Consider the following 18,678-nt stretch of genomic DNA (forward strand, 5'->3'; position numbering starts at 1 on the left):
AACATGTTGGTATTTCTGAAGCATTTATCTTACTCACTCCAGGTTGTGGCCATACTGTGGTGTTTGGGGATTGAATTTCACAAGTTAAAGGTTAATGAGGAATCACAGGTCAGTTCTGTTTGATGTGTCTGCAACAATATGAATTAGATGCTTTCCATATGTATAAAAGTTAAAATTGCAAAAGGTTATTATATTATAACAAACATAATACTGACTTAGAACACTAATAAAACTGTTATTGATTTTAATTAATAAATTAAGTTTCATTTTGATAAATTCAATTATTAAATTAAATCTGAAATAAAAGCAGACGATTTGAATAGTAAAATAGATAAGGCGCTTGGTCATCCTGTTTTTTTTATTTTTTTCCTATTTGTGATATGAATAGGGTTGGTTTAGGGTTGGTTAGATTTTTTATGTTTTCGAAAAAGACGTGTGATCACGAAGGCTGCATTCATTTGTAAAAACAGTAAACGTAAATGTTATATTAATATATTTTTAAATGTAGTTTATTCCTGTGATGGCAAAGTTGATTTTAATTAATAAATTAAGTTCCATTTTGATAAATTCAATTATTAAATTAAATCTGAAATAAAAGCAGACGATTTGAATAGTAAAATAGATAAGGCGTTTGGTCATCCTGTTTTTTTTATTTTTTTCCTATTTGTGATATGAATAGGGTTGGTTTAGGGTTGGTTAGATTTTTTATGTTTTCGAAAAAGACGTGTGATCACGAAGGCTGCATTCATTTGTAAAAACAGTAAACGTAAATGTTATATTAATATATTTTTAAATGTAGTTTATTCCTGTGATGGCAAAGCTGAATTTTCAGCAGCGTTTGCTCCAGTCTTCAGTGTCACGTGATCCTTCAGAAATCATTCATACTGATTTGGTGCTTAAGAAAGTTCCAAATAACAGCATTTATTTGAAACAGACATTTTTATAACATTATAAATGTCTTAACTGTCACTTTGATTTATTTAATGCATCCTTGCTGAATAAAAGTATTAATTTATTAAAAAAAAAAAATCTTACTTACCCCAAACTTTCGAAGGATAGTATATGTAGTAAATTGTCCGCCCAGAGAGCATTACATTGGGTTAATGACACAAAATATCAGTTTTAGGCCCTTGGGTTCTCTCTTTCTCCTTTTCTTACACAGTCTGATGTCAGTGTTTTGGACTTGACCAAGTAGGAAGTGTCCAACAAAAAGGCAGGGGCTGAGAGAGGCTCACACACCCTCTAATCTCCCCAACACTCCACACTGTCCTGCAGCACACATGCTCACAAACACACACACACACACTCCAGATCTCAATCTCCTCTCCTGCACTAAACATGCTCTGTTGGGAATTGTGTTTAGCCCTACTGATCACCGGCTTCCCAGTGTGGGCTCTGCCTTCAACAAACATCAAGATCACACAAGGTGAGTGCCACCAGAACCAAAGACAAGGATACAGCGCAGACACAGTTAATATGCTTTAATTTGCTTCTTTATATGGCGAATAGCAGTCTCAAGCTAAACCAGAGATGCTTTGCCAAGTTATAGATGCTTCTGTTTATAATGTATAGTTTTAATCTGTATTTTGTATACAGTTTGCCCAGTGAATGAGGATGTGACATAATTGCTATACTTGCAATGTTTTATTTATTAGACTAGCAGTGAATCCATCTTTAAAGGTTAAGTATGACTCTGATTTGAAAGGCAGGAAAAGTCTCCCTGTAACATATTATGCTGGAAAAAAAAATTGCCACTAAATAATTCAATTGTTTTCCTTAACATTGCATTTCATTTATCATTTATTTAGGAATCATTTTTCTTACATTTAGCTGACTTCAGTTATTGTAATGTAATATTTAAATACTGTAATAACCATACTTTTTTGGTGGAAAGTGTAACCTATAATTGTTTTTGTTGCATAACAGAATTTCTTTAGCTATTGCACAGTTCAAACTAAATTGAAAGCAGGCTGGTTCTGTGAAAAGAAAACAATGACATTATATTTTGAAATCAGCTAAATACTTTCCAGATGCTGTTTCAGATAACGTAATAATATATTTTTGTGGTGTTTGTAAGTGTTTGACCTATTATGTGCTCGTATACTATACTGAACTGCTAAATTAAAATGGATTTAATGTCATTACCGTTTCCTCTAGCACTGCCCCTGCAACTGTCAGACTCAAACCAGCCTGTGACATGTCCGCTCTTCTGGACTGAATTTGAGGGTTACTGTTACCGCTTCTTCCCCTTGAACCGCACCTGGGCTGAGGCAGATCTGTACTGCGCTGAGTTCTCAAACGGACACAAATCTGCCAAACTCACCTCCATCCACAGGTATGACTCGTCCCTGACAGTGCTGCGATTTGTCTTACAGTACAGGATTTTGCTGGACCTTCTATTAAAATATACCCTTTCTAATAACTTTTTCATAGCTGGGAGGAAAATGTGTTTGTCTATGATCTTGTGAACAGCCGTGTACCAGGAATTCCAACAGATATTTGGATTGGCCTTCATGATAGAAGACAGGTAAACATCACACAATAAGAGCAACACAAAATATTGATTTTTCAATGATTCACTGATGTTTTATTATGTGAAGCAATCATGATTCCTAGTAACCCATTAAAAAAACGTTAACAGCTACATGACTGACATAGCTTGTATATGTTGTAATTGTCCAAGCCCAGTATGTAAATCCTCCCACTAATAATCCCATGAATGGAAAATATAGGTTCTCTGAGTGATGTTTAATCATTTCCAGACAGTGGTGAACCAACACTTTGGTCTAACACTAAATTGAGGTAGATAGTTTACGGATGATGTTGTAACAAACCCTCAGTTTTGTAAATTGAAAGTCTGGATCAAATGATCCAGAAAGCATCAAAGGTGTGAACTCGTGCTTGGCAGGAAGATTTTAGTTATCGCTTCAGGGTCAAGGGGCAAGGAGCAAGCAAATGTGATAGCGTTGTTAATCATAGTTTGTGGGTAGGAGGGCACTATGGAGTGGACAGACGGGTCACCCTATGAATACAGTTACTGGGATGGAAATCAACCAGATGATGGCATCCATCGCATCCCTCAGGAGGAGGATTGTGTGGAGATCTGGTACAGACAAAACAGTGGTGAGTTCGCAATTTTTTGAATCATATAACAGAAATTAATTTAGATAATTTAGTACAATTAAGATAACATGTTAAGAAACTAACATTCAATGTCTTTGAAAGAAGTCTTGTATGCATACCAAGGCTGCAGTTTGTATTGAATCAATACAGTAAAAACAGTAATATTGTGAAATATTAAAATGACTTTTTCTATTTTAATATATTTTCAAATGTAATTTAACACTGTGATGGCAAAGCTGTATTTTCAGCCATTACTTCACTCTTCAGTGTCACACGATGTTTCAATAATCATTCTAATATACTGATTTGCTGCTCGAATAACATATTATTATCAATGTTGAAAACAGTCATGCTGTAACATGTTAAGAAACTAACATTCAATATCTTTGAAAGAAGTCTTGTATGCATACCAAGGCTGCAGTTTGTATTTAATCAATACAGTAAAAACAGTAATATTGTGAAATATTAAAATGACTTTTTCTATTTTAATATATTTTCAAATGTAATTTAACACTGTGATGGCAAAGCTGTATTTTCAGCCATTACTTCACTCTTCAGTGTCACACGATGTTTCAATAATCATTCTAATATACTGATTTGCTGCTCGAATAACATATTATTATCAATGTTGAAAACAGTCATGCTGCTAAACATTTTTGTGGAACCAGTAATAAGAGAGAGATATATATAGCTGATTGACAACCCCACTAAATATGTCAGGACATTACAAAATAAAGAAACTGTTTGCATCTTTCCATCTTTTGCAGCACTGAGGTCTTGGAATGACAACAATTGTGACAAGGCCTTTCCATTCGTCTGTAAGATTCCTACACTGGAAAACTAACCTCAGAGCTAAGATTGTTTATCCAGTTCTTTATCGTCAACACTGACACCCAACATCCCTCAATCACAGTGCAGCAACAAGATGTCCGCTCATCTCCATCCCTGCAGTGATGAAGGGCTCTCTCCAGCCTGCTATAGGCACTTCATTTGCATTTCTCTCCCCTTCACTCCAATTCCCTGCCTCCATCGTCCTCCTATCACTGTTGTATATATGTGTGTATATATTTTTTGCAGCAATGCCATAGAAGAACCATTTTTGCTTTCCCAAAGAACCTTTCAGTGACTAGTTCTTAAAAGAAGCATTTGTTTCTTTGGCAAACATTTGAATAATCTAAAGAGAATCTTTTGTGGAATGGAAAGCTTCCATGAATGTTAAATGTTCTTCATGGAACTATAGAAGCCAATAAAGAACTTTTATTTTTTGTGTAGATAGTGAGCTGCAATATATGGCTAAACTGAACTAGACCGAATGCTTATTGTTTTTTTTCCCCCCACCCAATCAACTGGCCATTAATGCTCTGAGACATTATTTCCTTCTTTTCAAATAGGGTACTTTTGCTGGAGACCCCATGATTTTATAAAAAGTCAGAAAATGTCTCTTGTTTTTGATAGAAAGGGTATTTTTCATTTCTTGTAGACCTTGAGACAGGAATGTGTGTGTCCATATAATGACTCCTGAGTCTTGATCTGGAATCCCAAACACTGTCAGTGTCCGTCTGTGCACATTTTTCTGTCTCTGACCTAGAAGGTGAGATTCTAAAAGAGAAGGCATTTAAGCCTCTGTTGACTGCAGAGCTTCAAAAGACAGAAAGAGCTTAACCTCAGCTAGGCAGATGACCTTTTCTGCTTTTCTCTCTAGTTCATATGCTGTGCCAATTAGTGACCACCCCCACCAAAAAAAAAACCTCTATTCTTATCCACACAAGTTTCCGCTAGTGAGGAATTTACTATATTACACTTATAATTCAACACTGTCACGAAATAGATAAGTTTAACAATAATAAATAATAATAACATAATTGTCACTAATTGTGACCCTGGAGCACAAAACCAGTCTTAAGTTGCTGGGGTATATTTGTAGCAATAGCCAAAAATACATTGTATGGGTCAAAATTATAGATTTTTCTTTTATGCCAAAAATCATTAGGATATTAAGTAAAGATCATGTTCCATAGAAGATATTTTGTAAATTTCCTATTGTAAATATATCAAAACTTAATTATTGATTAGTAATATGCATTGCTAAGAACTTCATTTGGACAACTTTAAAGATGATTTACTCAATATTTAGATTTTTTTGCACCCTCAGATTCCAGATTTTCAAACAGTTGTATCTCAGCCAAATATTGTCCTATCCTAACAAACCATACATCAATGGAAAGCTTATTTATCCAGCTTTCAGATGTATAAACCTAAATTTCGAAAAATTGACCCTTATGACTGGTTTTGTGGTCCAGGGTCACAATTATGCTTATTTATTTAGAATATACCTCAATGTTTAGAAAACGTTTTATATTATGGGGCTGTTCACAAAGAACACGTTTTTGTTTTCCACTGTGCTTTTCCATTGTTTTTATGCAAACATGTGCTAAATGGATATCTTTGACCATTGCACTTGTTTCTTTTTTGCATTGTCTCATGCATGGCACACTGCTTTATGGGAAAATTAAGTACATGGACCATAAAAGTTAATTTATGAAAAGTTTTTGTTATAAGATTTTAAAGTTTTCATTTCAAAACCTCAGCTTTAATTGCCTTTCTGGATGGGAATTTTGTAATAAAATTTGTCTTGAAATATGTCAAGAGGAAAATTCAATTTGTAAATTCGTAAACAAGGTAGTTTTGATGATTATATGCCTGACCCATGTGGACAGTGGGGTTAAGCTGTTCCCCTGTTGCTAAAGAGAGTAATTAATTGACCCTCTTGTAACCCTCAGAGTAATTATCTCCCTCGTAAGGCCTGCAGAGGGAACTTTTTTTTTTACACAAACAAGCCTGAATCCTTTTGTGTGTGTGTGTGTGTGTGTGTGTGTGTGTGTGAATGTGTGTGTGATTTAATTAGTGTATTGCCATCACTGCAATTGCAAAATGGTTTAAACAAATATTTCAAATGAATAACAGAGGGATAGTTCACTCATTTTTTTTAAATGATCCAGTGATTTTAGACTTTACTGATGTCCAATCTGCACCAAAGTGCAGGTATATAAAATATGAAAGGTATAAGAAGATTCCATAAAAATTCCTTCTATAAAAATAAAAAGCATACTAAAACAAAGGGAGAAAGAAGTCCAGTAATAAACGTCACTTTAATGCATTATGGAACAACCAAAATACACTTTCCTCACTTAATACATGTCTCTGATTGATTCACACATTACAGTCTCTGTGAAAGAGACCTTTAAAGGGATTCTGCTGATCAGAGGTCTGCTTCATTTCTTCTCACACTTAATAAACCATTACATGAACAGCATCAGCGGAACAAACTCTCAGAAGTTTCAGAGCAGACAGGGAGATGGTGGACTAAACATTTTTTGTTTAGAATATAATGATGTCTTCTGTTAAAAACAGTCACCCTTGAAACCAAAATCTTTCTGTCAGTGAAGTCATTTGAACTGCTTTTTTTTAATCATGATTTATCTATATTCTATTTCATCTATATTGCAACATGCTTTGTTCAATTCTCTGTACACAATTTAAGTTATAAATATACACAGATATGTTTTAGAGATAATTATATAGCTATTACTATATGCATTTTTTTTTAAAAATCTAAATAAATAAATAAATACAAGTCTTCACTGGCACAGCTTCATTATTATTACGTGTTAATATTACCACTCTAATCATTTGTAATCATCTACATTAACATTGACAGTGGTGGAAACATACAGCTGACCTGAAACAAACACTTATCTCGCACAGGTCACACAGAAGAAAGATTAAGAAGACAGATGCAGTAATGTTTCTGATTGCACTTCGATTCTATGCTAAGTACATTTTTTCCCCCCTAAACGTATCTTATTTATGCTTACATACGTCATAGACTGACTGAGAAAGAGTTGAGACAAAATACAGCTCCAAGATGTTGATAATACAGTACATGAAGTGAACTTGGCAAAAGCGTGGAGTGAAGGCAACAGTGCAAAGAGAAATGCATGTATCTGCACCTTCTTGGCATGGCATTATATTGCCCAAGCTGTGAAAGCATGTTCACATGTGCAGACACTAACACTAATGCATTTACAAGGGGATCTAAACATCTACAGAAGCCTTAAGAAGCCATATATTATTATTTAAAGTAAAAAATCTCGTATGCTCAGCAAGGCTGCATTTATTTTCTCAAAAATACAGTAAAACAGTAATATTGTGAAATATATTTACAATTAAAGAGTTTTCTATTTGAATATATTTTAAAATGTAATTTATTCCTGTGATTCAAAGCTGAATTTTCTGTCACATGATCCTTCAGAAAGCATTCTAATATGCTGCTTATTTTATTTGTGTATAAACCGTGATACATTTTTTTTCCAGGATTCTTTGAAGAATACACATTTTAAAAGAACAACATTTTTTTAAATAGAAATGAATGTTTTTGATGAATTGAATGCATCCTCGCTGAAAAACATACTCATTTCTTAAAAATAAAAAATAATCTTCCTGACCCCAAACTTTTGTGATGTTTGAGAGATGACATGAGAAATAGTAACAAGATGCAGAAAAATCCCAAGAAAACAAAAAATCTTTAAAAAATATAAAAATAAAATAATGCATAGCCTCTTAGGGTTTCTGTAGACTTCAGCTGCCATAAGTGCAAACATTTACCAAACGCGCACTCACAAACACTTAAACACAATCAGAGATCAATACGTGCATGAAGAACAGTGATACGGGTCACAAAACTCAACCAAACCAAGCTTTGGTGTAAAATCGTACTTGAAACATTCAAAGCAGGCAATAAAAATGACCAACTGTGTTGCCACAGATTTCCAACTACTTCAAGAACTGCAATCATATTGAAGTCTGAAAAAAGAAACAATATGATTATTAAAACACTGCAGACCAAACCAGTGGTTAGGTATGGTCTCAACTGCCTGAGGCTCACAGCCTGAACGCAGCCGAGGATCAGATGATGATGAGATTACTGAGCTCCCATGTAAGATAGTATCAATGTGATAAAAAGAAAACATGGACAGCAGGCTTCTGCTCGTCATCATAAACAGAGAAACTCTCTGAGGTCTTTTCTACGGTCTATATCTCCTCATTATAATAATGGTAAGGGAGAGTGAACACCAAGACAGAGCCCACTATTCTATAGAGAATAGATCTATTAGTTTATGTTTCATACCAATATAAATTATACATAGAACCACCAGGAAACTCCTAGATGTTTGTGTCTTAAGTTTTAGGTTAAAGCTCTTTTCCATAGATCTCTATCCCACCTGCAGTGACTGTCCTGTGTTAGTATTATGTGACCTCGAGCGAAGCCGGAGAGACGCGGTCACACTCGGCACGGGAGCGCAGGCTGTGCCACTGTTCCACTGGGGTGCGCTGAGAGCCCAGGAGCCGGCGCCAATGCATGGTTTCCTGCGGGCCGGTGGAGAACTGGCCGATGACAATGCGACCAACAAAATCGTTGCTACTCTTCACGTTATGCCCGTAAACTAAGAAGGAAAAAAACATAAATATCAATGTTAAAACCAGTCGGATTAAGACAGTCTGTTTTCTCCAGAGCTGATTTATAGATGAATTAAAGTCATACCATAATTGATGAACTTTACACAGTTATTGAACCAAACTGAATCAACAATGAGCTGATTTCAACTGAATAATGACTGTTTACTGTCTTTGTAGAGCTGCTTTACAGCAGAGTTGAATTCTGTTTGCATTATTGAATCATGATTCTTCTGTTTATTAATGTAAAGCTGCATTAAAACTGTAATGTATAAATAAAGTTAATAAAAAACATTTTATTAGCAATAATGGCTGCTTGGAGTCTCCGTATTATGAATTGTAAATTAATTAAGCTTTTCCCTCTCCAGTCACTATTTTAAGACCCACTTTTACACATGAAAAATTAAAGATCATAAAAAACATGAAATAAACTGAAATATGATATTTAAAAATATTTAAAATATTACACAAATGTTGAAATAACTGAAACTAAACCTAAAAACTAAAACTATATTAAGGAAACACAAAAATAAAAAACTATATATACATATTAAAAAAAAGTAATATAAATGACAAAACACAATTCTTAAAACTTGAACTAAAATATAAATATAATATATATATATATAAAAAAATAATTAAATGTATTAACAAAAACTATAAGAGTAAATCAATCATACAACAATAATAGTAACACAAATGTGTCCTCTCTTTTCTTTGTCTTATTATTCGTGTCAATCTGTTTTTCTCTGCCTCAGTCCAGTTTTGTTAATGGAGTCGGGTCAGAGTACGAGGTTAATTTCATCATTGCTCATAAACAAGATTGAAGACTGTTCTTCTCTGTGATTGCCCCTCTTTCCTGTAACTGGCAGTGGAGTGCTGGGAAAATAGCAGGAAGTGCAAATAATATTATCACAAAGCCCAGAGGTGGCAGTCAATGATGCAGCCGCATTCCAGACAAGGATCTCGCAGCATCACGACTTCAGCTGCAGACCAGAGCTGGTGATACGCCGTCACCAAGCAACATCAGCTCTCGAGAAGCGAGAGTCACGTCTGGCTGTACAAGAAAATGTTTTGTATTGTTTTTATTTGCAAAAGTGACACGGAAAACATTCCATAAAGATAAAAAGAATGGGAGACACGCCTGTTTATAGTGGAGAGCTGCTTTGAGAACCCTCAGATTGGATCAGCAGATGTTTTTGGTGTGCACACACACACCATAATATCTTCAATGAATCAGTTGATTCAGTTCATAAAACCATTGTGAATTGCTCAGCGAATGGTTGAAAGATAATGAGTCAAGTTTGAGTTCAAGTCCAAGACTTAAAGATGCTGTCACGATGGTTAACAGTAGGGAAGATCAGTGAAAAAAAGACAAGAAATTAAAGTACATTTTAGTCAGTTCTTTAGAAGACCTGGAATGTAGTGCACAAGCTGAATGAACCACATTTATGATACTTTTATGATGTGCTTTTGCCAGTGTTATTTTAGTGTCACTGAGATACTAAAACAGTGTTTATTAATATTTTGAATATGATTTTATTTTCATATTTTCTGATTTTACTTTTAGTTCAAGTTTTAGTCATTTTGTTACATGTTTTCATCATTTTTTTTCGCAAGTCCATATAGCTTTTAATATATTTTTCAGTTTTAGTTATTTTAGTACATCAGTTAATCTAACTGAAACTGAGAAATGTGTCCAGTTAGCATAATATATACGTTTTATATATATATATATATATATATATATATATATGGTTTATTTCAGTTAACATTTATTTTATTTTTAAGTAATGAGAGAGCTATTTTATGGTTTTATTTTTCAGTAACTACAATAACCCTGGCTTTTGCATCCTTTTTTAAGTTTAAAAGCTCAGTCCCCCTTCAATGTAACTGCACGGAAATTAGTAATCAGCATGTCATCCAAAATGCATCCAAAGTCAAACGTGTTTGGAAAAACATGAGGGTGAATAAATGATGACAGAACCTTCATTTGTGACTCTTCTATGTATAATCCTATAATTCAAATAAAAGAGTTTGTTAAACCATATTCATCTGTCTTCATGCTTTGCAAAATACATGTCAGTTAGAAGACAAACACTGAGCAGTGTGGATGGCTGACATCATGAGCTGGAAGCAAAGACACAGGCGTGGTGTGTGTTGCACTGCACTCGCTCTGTTGAGCTGATCACATCACCAGCTATGACACATTCAACGGTCCTGAGGGAACTCTGCTGCTCGGGGCTCGTTCATATTTGATAAAACCACAACTGTGATGAGGTACAGATCATTACTGCTGCTTTAGAATGGGAAATACTGAGGCAAAGGCATCAAGGGTTATCTTATAATGCATGAATGTCTCCTACTCCAAATGCACAATCATGTTTCAAAGGAAGCGTATTTGAAAAGTGAAGTTAAGGGAAATCTCCAGCTCAAAACATAACCAACACACTGACCTAAACACACTATCATTTACCCTCTAAATATCTGATTACTTTATTCTAAAACACTGGATGTTAGTATTGTATTAAAATAATAATAAAATAAAATACAAATTATTAATGTAGTGTTCATATTATTGTAGTTGTTATTGTTACTATTATAATTGTATTTTTATTATTAGAATGTTAACTAAACTAATATCTGATTACTTGATTTAAAAAAAAATGGATGTTTGTATCATATTTTCATAAAAAGTGTTTTAGTTGTAATAATAATAATAATAATAATAAAGACCACATTAATTATTTTTAGAGTATTATTAGTAGTAATATTATTAAAATACAACAAACATGCAGTTTTTTAAATAATGTAATCAGATATTACTTTAGTTAACATTCTAATAATAAAACTATATTATTAGTTATATAATTATTTTATTAAAATATATGTAATAACAATTAATATAATACTAATACTACTACTACTGCTAATAATAAAATGTTAATTTCGTGTTACAAATTAATAATACATTTTTATTATTAGAATGTTAACTAAAGTAATATCTGACTACATTATTTTAAAAACACTGGATATTTGTGTTATATTTTAATAATATTACTAAAGACAATAAAGCAATAATTAATGTAGTCTTTATTATTTATTTATTTATTTTCTATTATTAGAAAGGTAACTAAACTAAAATCTAATTACCTTAGTAATGAATGTTTGTATTATATGCAGTATACTCATGCAAATACATTTATGCTGCTTAGGTACTTTAATAAAAAGTCTGTGTAAACACATTATAAAATAAACAAAACAGTTCAAAAGTCGCAGACCACTAGTTAAAGCACTCCACCTATGATTGTGGTACTGGGCACAATTTTGACCCCTTCCAATGTGCATAGTTGCCTGATGGGATTCATGTTGAACAGAGCCAGAAGATCTGTTTCCACTCACTGCTTAAGGATAGCATATGGACAGAACACCACCATTAAATTCCCATTACCTGCTCTGTCAGCGGGATCCTTCAGTTAGTGATACTTGTGAAAAATGACACTAGGAATTGCAAAGAAATAAAAGTAAAAGAACTGATAAAAAGAATGCGCTAAAGAAGAGCAAGGGATACATAGAGAGAGAGAGAGTCTCATCAAACAGACCAGAAGTGAGAGACAGAGGCCCAGCAGGGGTGGGATTGCAGGCAGTGTTTGATTGCAGGGCTTTGTAGTCTGAAACATCAGAGAGAAGCGGTGGGCCAGGCAGCCCTGGATGGTACGACTGGGGAGAGACACATGCTGACCAGCCTAGATGGGGTACAGGAGGCTGCACTCACCCTTTAGCGTGAGATATACCTGTTTGTAAACATCACTGTTGACTTAGCACTGATTAAACCCGAGTAAACCAGCATAAACTACTTGTTGGGCTGGGCTTACTGCTCTATACTGTCTCAAATGGCAGGTTATGAGCGCAGGCCACCATCAGCTCTGTGCAATCACGGACCACGGTGCATGGCGAGTGCAAATATTAAATGTCAGTGTGTACCAGTGCATAAAATCTCTGCATGAGCAACTGTCCGGGTCAGCTTCTGACTGGCAGCATCTGTAATTGAATAAATCCTATTGGAATTTAAATGAATCTTAATGAGGTGCCCCATGGCAGCCCTGGGTCACAAGCTAGATTACACTAATTGTGAGGAATTGCTACATGTCACCTGGTTAAAATTGGCATGTTCTACCCTGGAGATGTGGCTTTTCACCTTTACTGCATTAGGTATCCAACAAGACAATTTCAGCTGTTATGAATAGGCTGTGAATTTGGATTAATGGATTAATTTAGCATCATTAGAAAAATATCTTTCAAAAGTTAGGGGTTGGTATGATTTTTAAAAATGTTTTTAGAGAAGTCTTTTATGCTCACCAAGGCTACATTTATTTGAGCAAAAATACAGTACAAACATATTGTGAAATATCATTACAAATGAACTGTTTTTATATTTTAATATATTTTTTTAAATGTCATTTATTCCTGTGATGGCAAAGCTGAATTTTTAGGAGCCATTACTCCAGACTTCAGTGTCACGTGATCCTTCGGAAATCATTCTAATACGCTCAAAACATTATTATTATTATCGATGTAAAAAAGACTTGTCCTGCTTAATAATTTCAAAACAATACCTGTGAACACAAGACTGACTTCACACAGTTCCTCTTGAGGTACACGGAAGCTAAAGGACTCGTTGTAGCAGGGGTCAATGGTGCCCCTCATACAGGACGTCTTCTTAGTCTTCATCAACTTAAGGCCTGTCACCAACTGCACCTTAACAAAAGGATCTGGATACAGAGAAGAAACAACTGGGTTGAAGTTAACATGAATTGCTTTCTGAAACAAATTTCGTTTTTGTGATGTAGCATATTTAACGGGATACTCAGTGGGGAAAAAATCTGGGCAGGGCTTGATTTTATCCATCAGGAACTGATTAGATCATGAAAGTGTGCATTACAAACCAAAATGGAGCAAGACCAATAGCGAATTTGCTAAAACAAAGATTAAATAGCTATTTGACTATTGGTTAAATTTATCACATGGCGTGTGTGGCCAAAGTGATGTCAGCGTAAAAGGAAAGTTGTTTCAGAGACAAAGCAAGTTATTCCATCACTATACTTAGACAATACTACTTACATAGATTTCTGTAGTCACTGAAGCTCTGCTATAAGTCCTCTGAAATTGTAGAGAGTGGAATGAGCAAAACACACTAAAATACATTTACCTGAGCCTTGGCACATGTCCGTCTGAAGCAGCTGCTTTGCTCGGATGATGTCCACATTTAACCTGCCAGCACTGGGCAGGTAGTTTAAGGACAGAAGAAGCTCACCAAGCTCAACCTCATTCTGAAAAACATCACACTGAGAAATCAATCAAGTCTTGATAATGATGTCAGCAAATTAAGACTTTGTGCATCTTTTTAAGTGTCAAAGACTGCAATTAAAGCTCAACAATGAAAACCTTTCTACATGAAAAAGTATCTGGTTTTGTCTAATAGTTTCCTAATATTAACAATATAATTTGGAACAGACACAAATACACAACCATTGAAATGTTTGGGTACATTTTTTTTTTCTATGAATTGAGTGCTTTTGTTTAGCAATGATTTAGCAATGATTCATTAAATTAAAAGTGTCAGTAAAAACTTTCATAATGTTACAAAACATTTATATTTCTAATAAATGCTGTTCTTTTGAACTTTCTAGTCATCAAAGAATCCTGAAAAAAATAATTCAATTTATTACAAAAATATTAAGCAACTCTTTTCAACATTGATAATAATAAGAAATGTTTCTTGAGCAGCAAATCATCATTCTAGGATGATTTCTGAAGGATCATGTGACACTGAAGACTGGAGTAAGGATGCTGAAAATTCAGCTTCGCATCACAGGAATAAATGTGACCCTGGACCACAAATCCAGTCATAAGGGTAAATTTTTTGAAATTGAGATTTATACATCATCTGAAAGCTGAATAAATACGCTTTCCATTGATGTATGGTTTGTTAGGATAGGACAATACTTGGCTGAGAATGAGATACAACTATTTGAAAATCTGGAATCTGAGGGTGCAAAAAAATCAAAATATTGAGAAAATCGCCTTTAAAGTTGTCCAAATGAAGTTCTTAACAATGCATATTACTAATCAATAATTAAGTTTTGATATATTTATGGTAGGAAATTTACAAAATATCTTCATTTAACATGATCTTTACTTAATATCCTAATTAATTTTGACCCATACAATGTATTGTTGGCTATTGCTACAAATATAGCCCAGCTACTTATGACTGGTTTTGTGCTCCAGAGTCACAAATTACATTTTAAAATATATATAAAAATAGAAAGCAGTCATTTTAAATTGTAATAATATTTCACAATATTACTGTTTTTACTGTATTTGTGATCAAGTAAACACAGCCTTTGTGGGCAGAAGAGACTTCTTTTAAACTTAAAAAAAATCATATTGACCCCCCACAATTTGAACAATAGTGTAGGTTAATATGTGGTTGAGCATGACTGTGCATATAACACATCCTAAACACAGAGCTAGGGCAAGAAATATTTAGGAGTACTATGGTGTGCATACTTATAAGGCAGGATATTCTGAAGTATGGCTACAATGATTTCACATTTTACTAAATTGCTTAATTTAATTCTGTGTGACCTAACTTCTCAGTTATTGTGCAAGCGCCACACCTAAAATGACTGAAAAAGAAATAATGTGACTCAGGCAAGTGGTATTACCTGAGAGCTGGGCACCAGGGCCTTCCACCAGTGTCCTCCCTTCACTAGATCAACCTCACTAAGAGGAAGAGACACTTTCCCGATGACGCAGTGCCGTGAAAACTTGTCAAAGTCGACCACGGAGAACAGTAGGGTGCGTCTCTGCGCCTCCAGGAAGGGGACCTCAAAAGTGAAGCGCTCTTCAAAAACTGGGTTCTGGGTCTTGCGTTTAACGCCGGTCTGCCTGGAGTTCTTGTGGTCAGGCAGTAGGCTCATCTTCACGTAGGGGTTGGAGTGGGCCATGTCTTGGCGAGCACCATCGCATGTTACGGGAGGGGGCAGGTCCCGGGCCTCGATGACTCGCACGGTGAGGTGAGCGTTGATGAGATCGTACTGTGTGCTGAAGTGCAGCATGCCCAGTTGGTAGCGCCCCAGGATCTCCTCATCCGTCAGAGAGTCAACATCATCGCTGCAGGAGTCTAGAGAATACAGACGGGGCTCCAGTTTGCGGAAGTAGTCATCTGGCGGTGTCGGGGGCTTGCGCAGGGGCTGCACCACTTCCTTCCGGGGTCCCATAGCCCAAAATTCAATTGGCTTTACATCCACCATGGGGGAGCTTGGCCGTTGGGCGTTCAGACCTGCAAAATGGGAGCGCCATTAGGCGAAATTCAAGCAGTCATTCTATTCTGTATAAATTGAGAGTTGAGTCTGGACTCACTGGAGAGCTGGCCTGCCAGGGTGAAGGTGGATCGGGACGTTTCTGAGGAGGGTGGCCTGTAGTTTGTAGTGGTGTCAGTTTGAGTAGGTGAAGCGTGGTTCTCGGCCATGGTGTGAGAATTTGTGCCTTTCTCGACATTGCATTCATTGACACTGGAAAATATGAGTTTGTTAAGCCTTAATAGTAGTACTGACACATTCCCTGTTGAAAATGTCAACATATGTTACCATTTACATTATTTGTTCAAACATTTTGGGTGTTAATGTTTTTAAAAGAAGACACTTATGCTCGCCAAGGCTGCATTTATTTGACCAGAAATACAGTAAAAACAACAATTTACTATTTGAATATATTAAATTAATTAATTAATTTATTCCTGTGACAGCAAAGCTGAATTGTCATTATTACGCCAGTCTTCAGTGTCACATGGTCCTTCAGAAATCATTCGAATATTCTGATTTGGTGCTCAAGAAACATTTCCTATTATTATCAATGTTAAAAACAGTTCATATTTTTTTTTCTGGGCACCGTGATGATACAATTTTTTGCCAGGATTTTTTGACACATAGAACAGCGTTGAGTTCGTACATTCCAGACTTTGACTCAAGTCGAGGCCAAGACCATATTTTTTATGATTAGTCGACACCAGCTCATTTGAGACTCCAGGTCAAGTCCAAATGTTTCTAAAAATAAGGTTTTGAACTCAGATTTCAGTCTGCAAAACGGGAATAGAAAGTTGAAAATAACAGAACTGATTTGAAATAGAAATATTTAGTTACAACGGTAAAGTTTTTACTGTAATTTTTAACCAATTCAATGCATCCTCACAGAATAAAAATTTCTTCCAAAAATAAATAAATAACATAAAATCGTAGTGACCCCAAACTTTTAAAGGGTAGTGCATTTTATCCAATTTTATCGAAAACCGCTAATTTATTCCAGGGACTGTATGCAATTTTTTCAATTTATAAATCCGTTTGAAATCGAACCCATAACCTTGGCTTTGCAAGCACCATGTTATACTGTTTAAGCTGCAGGCTATGTTAGCATCTTCACAAACAAAACTTTGTTGGTCAACCAGCTGCATCAGAAAGACTAGGGTTATTTAAGCTGTATGATGTTTACGAAACATTATGTGTTTGCATGAATGTTTACAGTATGATTACAGACGCTTAAGAAGTCTTTACGCCACATTTTACTTACAAATTCATGCTAACCTATTATTCAAACAAGTGCCAACTGCTGCAAATATACCACATTTGGAAGAGGGAACAAACTTTTGCATAGCAATACTTCTGGGATATTAATTCATACACTGCTAAAATATGACAAGAAGCAGGGTTTCTTGACCAACATGGCCTGATAATAAATAAAAGCAGACAAATAAATCATAGGCTATACTGTAGGCTAAAAAATAGAACAATTCGACATGAGCTGAAAAACAACAGTAAAAAACATCTTACAATCCAGCACTCAAATTTGTTGTGCATATCTGACACTGTGACTGAATCCACTTCTTAATGAATGTGCAATCACATTATTGCCCAATATTGTGTAATATTTTTTGCAACATCCTGTTCTAATCTGGTTGTTTTCCAACTACAGAGGTAAATATTCTGCGCAGGATATCTTTGTGCAGGCCTGATTCTGAGTCCTCCCTTGGGGATCATCAAGGACCCTTTGTGTCCATGACTACAGCTCAGAGGGAGATAGTTGTCATAGCAACGGACGATTCTAAAACAAATGGCCTTAGGAGTGATCCGAGGCAATGAGAGTGGCTGGACTTATAGGGTGAGGTATATGTCATGACTGTACAATCACAGTCTGGAAGAACATGTTCTATTCTGTTAAAGATGCAGCCCTTGCATCTCCAATATGTTATGAATTGAACACTATGATTACATTGTTCCTGGAAGCTCATAATCAAAAGTCTTGCAACTAATCCAGCCATTTGGTCCCAGTTTTTGGTTTTAAACAAGCATTCAATTCCCACCCAGCATGATCTCAGTCAAACCAGCACAAGTCAGTAGTCTCTGGTGACCACATCGACTCCATTCTTTAAACAAGTGTGAATGACATTTCACAACAGGAAACTGCTGATTGGTGATAATGCATATTGCAAAATGGAAAAACAGACATCTATGGCCACCTTTGTTTAGTCCTGGTAAAAGTCATTGAATGATGTCATTAAAAAGATGCTTTAAAAAAGCTTGACAGCCTGTGGTGACTGCTTGCATTCAAATAACAAATTATCCCTGCTAATATATGAATCACGTCTCCATTTTAATCATATTACCCTTGCTGTTCCTGCATGGGAACACAAATAGCTCCACACCCCAGTCATTAGGAGCTTGAGTAATGGAGAATAGAAAAGCAGTTTCCTAGAACGTCTCAGGAAAGCCATCTGTTGCATCAATATCACTTCCATTAGCCCACAAAACCAATGACTAAAACTAGAGATTACCACTTTGTTAACAGTAGTTAAAATTAAGCAGGTTAATTGAAATTTTAAGCAGTCAAATACTCAGTAGTCGTACAGTATATTATATATATATATATATATATATATATATATATATTATATATATAAAACACACAATATATATATATATT

General features: G+C 35.1%; 2 protein-coding genes across 2 annotated transcripts in view; one reads left to right on the forward strand and one right to left on the reverse strand.

The window, feature by feature from the left end:
• The first annotated feature begins 1,291 nt into the window (after positions 1 to 1,291).
• Positions 1,292 to 18,678, forward strand: part of clec19a (C-type lectin domain containing 19A) — an 18,667-nt gene continuing 1,280 nt past the window's right edge. The window contains exons 1-6 of the mRNA XM_016447003.1: positions 1,292 to 1,426; positions 2,158 to 2,335; positions 2,434 to 2,527; positions 2,991 to 3,123; positions 3,891 to 3,941; positions 4,037 to 4,181. Coding sequence (XP_016302489.1) covers positions 1,339 to 1,426; positions 2,158 to 2,335; positions 2,434 to 2,527; positions 2,991 to 3,123; positions 3,891 to 3,941; positions 4,037 to 4,077 — 585 coding nt within the window. The 5' untranslated portion in view covers positions 1,292 to 1,338 and the 3' untranslated portion in view covers positions 4,078 to 4,181. The remainder of the gene's footprint in view (positions 1,427 to 2,157; positions 2,336 to 2,433; positions 2,528 to 2,990; positions 3,124 to 3,890; positions 3,942 to 4,036; positions 4,182 to 18,678) is intronic.
• The window catches only part of syt17 (synaptotagmin XVII), a 15,122-nt gene continuing 4,736 nt past the window's right edge, over positions 8,293 to 18,678 (reverse strand). Inside the window, exons 4-8 of the mRNA XM_016447002.1 lie at positions 16,066 to 16,217; positions 15,369 to 15,985; positions 13,847 to 13,967; positions 13,254 to 13,409; positions 8,293 to 8,627 (exon numbers count right to left, since the gene is read on the reverse strand). Of these exons, the coding sequence (XP_016302488.1) occupies positions 8,431 to 8,627; positions 13,254 to 13,409; positions 13,847 to 13,967; positions 15,369 to 15,985; positions 16,066 to 16,217 (1,243 nt within the window). The 3' untranslated portion in view covers positions 8,293 to 8,430. The remainder of the gene's footprint in view (positions 8,628 to 13,253; positions 13,410 to 13,846; positions 13,968 to 15,368; positions 15,986 to 16,065; positions 16,218 to 18,678) is intronic.

The sequence above is a fragment of the Sinocyclocheilus anshuiensis genome, unplaced genomic scaffold (genome assembly GCF_001515605.1).
Source record: "Sinocyclocheilus anshuiensis isolate Anshui unplaced genomic scaffold, SAMN03320099.WGS_v1.1 scaffold371, whole genome shotgun sequence".
NCBI classification, from domain to species: domain Eukaryota; kingdom Metazoa; phylum Chordata; class Actinopteri; order Cypriniformes; family Cyprinidae; genus Sinocyclocheilus; species Sinocyclocheilus anshuiensis.